We start from the raw sequence: 7,467 nt of genomic DNA on the forward strand, positions 1-7,467 counted from the left end.
TATTCATAATATACATATTGTATATAACCTTGGTAATATATTACATATGCCCATATGTTAAAAGGATATTTATTGAACTGTTCTTATCTTTAGTGATTTATATTTTAGTAATTCTCGTCTAGACTGTCTAATTTAAAAACCATCAGTAAGCTGTAACTCTCTTAAATCTTACTTTTCAACATGAAAATGAATAATAATTTGATAAATGGTGTTTGGAGTGGAAAGATACTTGTCATAGACTTTCAGGATTAAAACTCCAAAGGAATGTCATTAATGATTATACTTAAGCGACATTTAGGTTACATTTCAGAAAAAACTTCTAACTCTAAGACTTGTAGACTTTCTGAGGGGCATCATAGGTCATCATCACATGCATATGACTACTGTTCTTGGTACAATGCATTACATCTCTGCTCTTGTTTCTTATATAGAACTGAATAAATTTATTATACCCAACATGGATGCTCATTAACAAAGAACTGCTCTTGGTACAATGTCATTTTTCAGTGATCACAATGCTCTACTTGATTATTTTTAGAATAAATGTTTTTGGTGCTAACACTTCTTATGTGCTTCAAGTATTTAGAACCTAACCCACCTTTTTCATTTAATCAGCATTGGCTAAATTTTCTATTAAGTGGATGGTTCTTAATGGTTAAGAATTTCATAATCATGTGACATTTTGACTGACAGCTAGTGTTAGGTTTTAAGTAAGTTAGATCATATTAAGTACAATTTTAATGTTTCAGAAGTGGGCTCGGTTGCTTTGCTTCATTGAATAGGATTTAACCATTACTTAGCACACTATGCCCTAATGGACACAATTATGCACCTGAAGATTTTACAGAAATGTAACACTTAATAGTGTTTGCAAATAAAATGTCTCAATAAAAGTTTTCTTCACATGGCTCCAGTTTGTCTATTAATCATGAAATGCACCCAGTTAGTTTATAGTTGGTAAATCAGTTAATATCTAGCTTTCATTAAAACTTGTCTGTATTTCTTATTTTTATTATATTATTAATTATCTTGATATGTAATTAGTGTAATGTATTTAATTATCTGACTTGTGCAATGGTGTGCATCTACATCTCTATATTTAGCTTTACATATAAAAATTAATCAGTTCATTAAGTATTTCTCTCTGTAATTAACTAAGAACCACACTGACACATTGGTGATATACTTGGGTCCTAGGTGCAGCTATGTAGGTGGTTCAACACAGGATGAGTCAAGATAGTACCATTCTATTTTTAAACCAGTACCAGTGATGTTGAAGGACCTGCCATGACAAGTGTCCATTCCTCGAATAAAATTTATACTGTGACTTGTGCATATTAAAGATCCTTTGGTGGTTGGAGATCAAAATATAAATTGCATATGGCACTTCCCTGAAAATACTGTCTTTGCTGCACATATTTTCATATCTCCTTTCATTGTATTTCAGTCTACTACTTTCAAATATAAAGTAATTAAACATGTTGTTTGCACAATGTATAAATACAGAAATCCTGTAACATTTTTCTTTCTCCGTGGTCTAAAAATCTATTGAGAAGAGATAGAGATGTATTTATATAGCTTGTATTTATATGTCTATTATGTCTTGTATTTATATGTCTTGTCTTCAAAAAACTTAATTAATATTTTGATAAATAAATGTTCAATGTCTGAAATGTAGATCTATTTCATTTATCCAAATCTACACTCTCAGTAAACGTTCAGTCAAAAATTCTTTATGAGATTTTACAGCTGAAGTGCTACAACCTGTAATATTTATTGATAAAATACACCATATATTACTGTCAAAATATTGAAAAAATACAGTCAGTTTTTTTCAGTCAATACAAACATCTCTTGACTGATGTGTAGATATTGTGTATTGTTAGGGAGAGGAAGTACTTTCAAATTTTTAATTTTAGGTTGATTATCAACTTGCACATTATTTTTGTCATTGTTCAAAAAATCAATATTTGTTTAACAAATTTAACTCTCATATCATATGTTCAAGTATTTAATTACAGTCTAGACATTTTTTAATAAAAGTTTATCATTGAAGCTTTTTGTTAATTATTCTGTATAGCTATAGAAATTATGTAAGTTGAAAACAATCTGTTGCCAGTATTAAAGATGTTAATGGCAATTTAAATAGATTGGTACAGAAGGTTCACTAAGTACGTGAATCATTTAAAAATTATAAAACTCTCATGAGGACAGCTGACATGGAACAGAAAGTTTCAGCCTTTATAGTACACAATGTCATAACACACCAGATGACTGAAACAGCACAACAATAAAATATTGCTTCAGTAGCTTCACATCAGAAGTGGACCATACGTAATCAAACGATTGAAAATATTTTTCTTCAATTTCAATTTGTCCAGTCATAGGATGTTGTGTCTTGTTGTGTTGTACACTACCCAGTATATATTGTCTATTCAATTTATCTTGTTCTGTTTTTTTTTGTTGTGTTGTAATGTGTTGTAGTTGATCTGGTATATAAAATACATTAAACATATATTATTAGCACACGAGACATCAGAAAAGAAAGTTTGGGGAATTTGGCCAACAGCCTCCAAATATTTTATTATTGAGATGAGAGAATGTGGACATGAGAAAATTTGGAGATTTGGGTCTGAAAGTTTTGAATATTCAAAATGTGAAATTCTACTGAATATCTAATACAAATGTTACAATAATTGAGACTTTGGTATTAGAATTTGTATATATATATATAACATATATTCAATTTCAGCCTAATTACTTCCTTCCATATAGATATTTGATTTGAAATTTGATTTGAAACTTTAGGGAATTTTGGTCTCATAATATTCATATAAGAACTATGAGAACAAAAATCACGAAAGCTTTAAATCTAATTCCATTTCAAACTGAACTGTATAATTTGTTTATAAATAAATGGAAAATGTGTCTGTAACTTTTTGAACGCTACGAGACTCTAGGGTTGTAGAAACAACCTATTCATGTCTGGATAATCTTACTCTTATGTCATTAGTCTAGTCTCGACTACTCTTAAAATGGCTTTAGGGGATTTACTGGTCGTCAAAGTCTGTTAGACTCTATTATCTTGTCTTTTTGGTTGATAGTTTGATGACAACATTAGAGGTTATAATGGCAATATCTGATTGGTTTAAAAAGATATTTTCTCTTCGTTTTTCGATCGGGAAAATGGCTTAAAGGGATTGTAGAGATATTTATGTGTATAGGGGACACTGATTGCATCAATTTTCACCATTCTAATTTTCATTCAGACGACTGTGGTTCCTGCAATTCCACTGAAACTTTATGGATGAATTTTGAGAGTATTAGATGTATTTTTTAAAAATAAATAAATCCTTACCTGTTTAGAAAACTTCTGTTTTACCATCCTGACTTAATCAACAAAGTTAAACAATAATGGAAGTCAAAGTTGCATATAAACAGTAAACCAAGGCATTTTTAAACTAAGTGAAACCAGATAAGTTATTTTTATGATAACATGAAGAATAAAGGAATAGAGCTCAGGTGTTGAAAATTCAAACTATTTGAATCTATGTCAAATCTTAGAGCTGTAGTGAAGAACATTCCATGTTGGAAGTGAGCTCTGTTCAGATTGTAGAGAATTTCAAGTTAGATTTAGGATATGTATTCACAAAAGAAAATAGTACTCCTTCCAACAAATAAAAGGTTGAGAAATGGCCAACCCGTAATGTAAAGTGAGATTGTGTTCACTGAATTTCAATGAGTCTTGTGATGATAAAACAATAGTTCAATACTAATTGGACAATACATTATGGTTCATAATATCACTCAATCTTACCAGTTAAAGGGTTTGAGAAATGCTCATCCCTTATTGAGCAATCATAGAACAGGGACAATTCATGAACTGTATTCATTTGATTTCAAATAGCATGTTGTCAGTTAAGCTGCAATAAAACCATTGAATGTCTGTTTATTCCCATCAAAACTGGAACATTTCAAAAATTGTGTTTACTGAAATACAATTTGAAACTAATAGCTGGAGAAATGTTCAGATAGTTAATGAATGTATAGTGGTGTTAATGTTAAAGTTTTGTTTAATATTTGATCTTAATATCTGTTTCCCTAGATTTTGACAGATTTTCTTTTATCAATAAATTAAGGTAAGAGAGCTCAGTTGAAACAATTTTTCATATTTCATAATAAGGTTTTGATCTAGTGTATCAGAGTACCTGTACCACATTAAAAATATATTTCCTATGCCCTTGATCACCCATTTATCCTTGTACTTGTAATAGTTTACTTTTTGTTTCCTTCCATATTTGTTCTAAATATACCAGAAGATTTCAATGGGAAAGACTAATGGAGTTGGATATTACCTAGGGCTATGATAGAAATAGATAATGGTTCAATAGTCCACTGATTTAATGTGTTCTTACCAAGAGGTTTTCATATTGTTTGAAGAAGATGGTTGGAAAATCATTCATCAAATATGATTATAAATTTTTAAGTATAATTTTCAAGTAATTGAATCTAATGCTATGTTCATGATATTTAAGCTTATATCATAAATTTTTATTGAAAGATTTAAGTGCAATGACTTATTTAGAACAAAAATTCAAAAAAGGTTTGGTATCCTTTTTACATTTTTTAAAGATAGTTACAGGACTGGAAATTATTGATTAAATATGATTATGAAATTGTTCATTGTACTAGCTATTCTGTGATATTTGAGACAACAGCTTATTAGTACTGAATGAACTTTATGTTTCCAGTCAAAGTCAATAATGATTTGAACCACAGAAGGACATGGTTGTCAAATATTCATGTAATTTCTGACACAAATACGGCAATATTCTCTTTTTTGAACAGCCATCCAGATTATCCCCATTAAAATCTGTTGATCCATCAAAAGTTTAAAAGCGAAAAGAGTTTCCTTATTTATCAGGGTATGCTTTTGCCTATCCTGATTCACTTAATCAGGTGAAAAAAAGTAGGTAAAACTCGCCTGGTAATTATATTATTTAATTTCTATGGTTACTGATGAGCATGGTCTTTAAAATAAACACCCCTTACTTTCCATCATGAGCTCTCCAAGTGAACTCTGATTGATCACCCTTGCTTTCTTCCGTGAGACCTGCTGTAAATAAGAACCATTAAATTTGACTGGTCAAGAATTCAATACATTAATGTCAGATTCAGTCGAATAAGTCATGAATATGCAAACTTTTCTTGTATTGTCACTATCAATTGTATGTGTACAAGGTGATTTTCACCTCGCTGGTCATTGATAGAAGTCAAACGAGCAATCATTATGACTTGATCAATCTATCTTGTAGGGAAGGTAAAGGATAGAGCATGTCTACTTGTAACAAATTACTATTCTTACTACTGGACACCTGTCATTGTCCACTTACCTTCTGATCTGTCACAACCTCCAAGTTTTTAAAAAGCTTGCCAGAAAATGTTGCAGTAGGTTTGTCTTGATCTTGACACCTTCCCCAACATTCAGCTACTGTAATATAGTCTGCAATACAAAATGACAGACCATAAATATAACACTTGTGAACTTATGTAGATCACTTTCTGTATTGGGCAACTCAGTTTGGCTAGCTATTTTTGAGGGTATGAAATTTATTATATCCAAAATATTAGATTTGTTGAGTTGTAAGGACCTAGGAACTTACAGTATACTCTCCCCATTCCGCAGATGTGCTTCAGTGACTAGTTTTAGAACACATGCGATTTTATGTCTCTGCTTAAATGGTTGACACTTTTTGTTTGAGAAACTCATAGAAGTTACTAGACCAGCAAATCCTAACCATTTAAAGTAATTTTACAAGAGTTGTTCTTTCACTTAATCTGCATTGAAACCATTTGTAAAGGTGTGGGCACACTAGTGGTCTTGGTATGAGATTTTTGTCACTAAATTATTAGATATAACACTTCAGGCATTCAGAACATTAAAACATTTTACGCCTGTTGGTCTTAGTAATAAACCAAAATATTGGACAGAGTGTGAAATTGGTCTGAAAGTTACTTAGGCTAACTGTTATCACTGAATAATCAGATGAAATCATCTGGTCGTCTGAGACTATTAGTAGACAAGAGTTATTGAATAGATGAGTGTCTGGTTGTCTGGGACTAATGGATGGAAACATTTAAACAAGACTACAAGTCTAGGTCCAGTGATCAGTATTATTCAACATGTATTCATACTTCTATTTGTACTGTTTACATTGTGTTAGAAATTAGATAAGTCAATTTAACTGTTCTTCAGGTTGACCGTATTCAATAAAAGGCTACAGTTTATGTCTTTGATTATGATAGGTCAAGGGTTTTGTTTTCAACTAGTTTGATCCACTGAAAGATAATATTCTTTGTGGATTTAGATTATTCAGCAAACTCCTCAATTCTTCCTTGGTAAGAAATGTAACAATCCCCATGTCTTCTGGGATGAGTTTTGGATTTATGGATTTAGCTATATTTTCCAGTTGCATGAACTCTACAAGGTCTAGTACGGCTAGAGGTCATAAATTGTAGAACTCGGTCGAATTGTGATTGGTGTTAAAAAAAAAATTAAATAAAAATTAGACCTTTAGATTTTTCAAGAATTTGATAAACTATATTTCTTTAGCTTGAAATCTGATCAAGAAATGGCTATGGAATGCCATAAATTAACAATCCTAGTATGTAATTACTGTGATCAATAAAGACCAGTGTTTAATCTCATATAAAAAACTTGGTATGAATAGTGGACCTAGATAATGGTAGTTTAATAGATTTCTTAATAACAAAACATTTCCTTTATTGATTCTGTGTGACAAATGGCCAAACAAATCTGTATAGTTCTAGCCATTTCTTGGTATTTCCAGAATGTATATTGTAAAGGACAAATGCTAGGTTTTCATATATACCAAAAATCTTATACAATAAAAATCCCTGTATCGACAATCCTTATTGGGTTTCAGAAATGTTTGTTTTTCATGGACTGAATTTTATTGCTGAGCATTGTGGTTCTTTTTTTTAACCAAAAGTGAATTGATCTGGTTGTATCTCATAATATATCTTTTGCCTAAAAAGTAGTGGTGGATGTTGTTTGCAAAGCAGACCATGCTTATTCTCTTAAAAACACCTGATGGTACCTCTAGTTTAAGGAATCCTGTACTATACAATTATCACTCCTGATTTTGTCAGGATTTTTGGCTAACAGAATTGGTTTGCTTGTATGAATTTTTATTGTATAAGATTTTTGGTAGACCGGTATATGAAAATTCAGACATTAGATCACTGAGAAGCAAGTTCTAGACAGATTATTAATAATGAAAACACATTTTTGAGCTGTTATTAATTTAATTGAAGTGTATAAGGAAGTCTGGTAATGAAACTTGAATTTAAAATGATGCTCTATCAGCTGGTATATTAGATGCCATGTTCAAATTAAATTTTATGTGCAAAAAAAAAAAATGCTAATTCAAGTTGAAAGTATGC

General features: G+C 30.7%; 1 protein-coding gene across 1 annotated transcript; it reads right to left on the minus strand.

The window, feature by feature from the left end:
• Positions 1 to 2,256: 2,256 nt before the first annotated feature.
• Positions 2,257 to 5,679, minus strand: LOTGIDRAFT_154775 (hypothetical protein; the record flags this gene model as incomplete). The annotated part of the gene is made up of 4 exons (XM_009063974.1): positions 2,257 to 2,489; positions 5,053 to 5,116; positions 5,394 to 5,503; positions 5,664 to 5,679. 4 exons carry the CDS (start codon positions 5,677 to 5,679, stop codon positions 2,257 to 2,259), a joined length of 423 nt encoding a protein of 140 aa, XP_009062222.1.
• Between the last annotated feature and the right edge of the window lie 1,788 nt (positions 5,680 to 7,467).

The sequence above is a fragment of the Lottia gigantea genome (assembly GCF_000327385.1).
Source record: "Lottia gigantea unplaced genomic scaffold LOTGIsca_6, whole genome shotgun sequence".
NCBI classification, from domain to species: domain Eukaryota; kingdom Metazoa; phylum Mollusca; class Gastropoda; family Lottiidae; genus Lottia; species Lottia gigantea.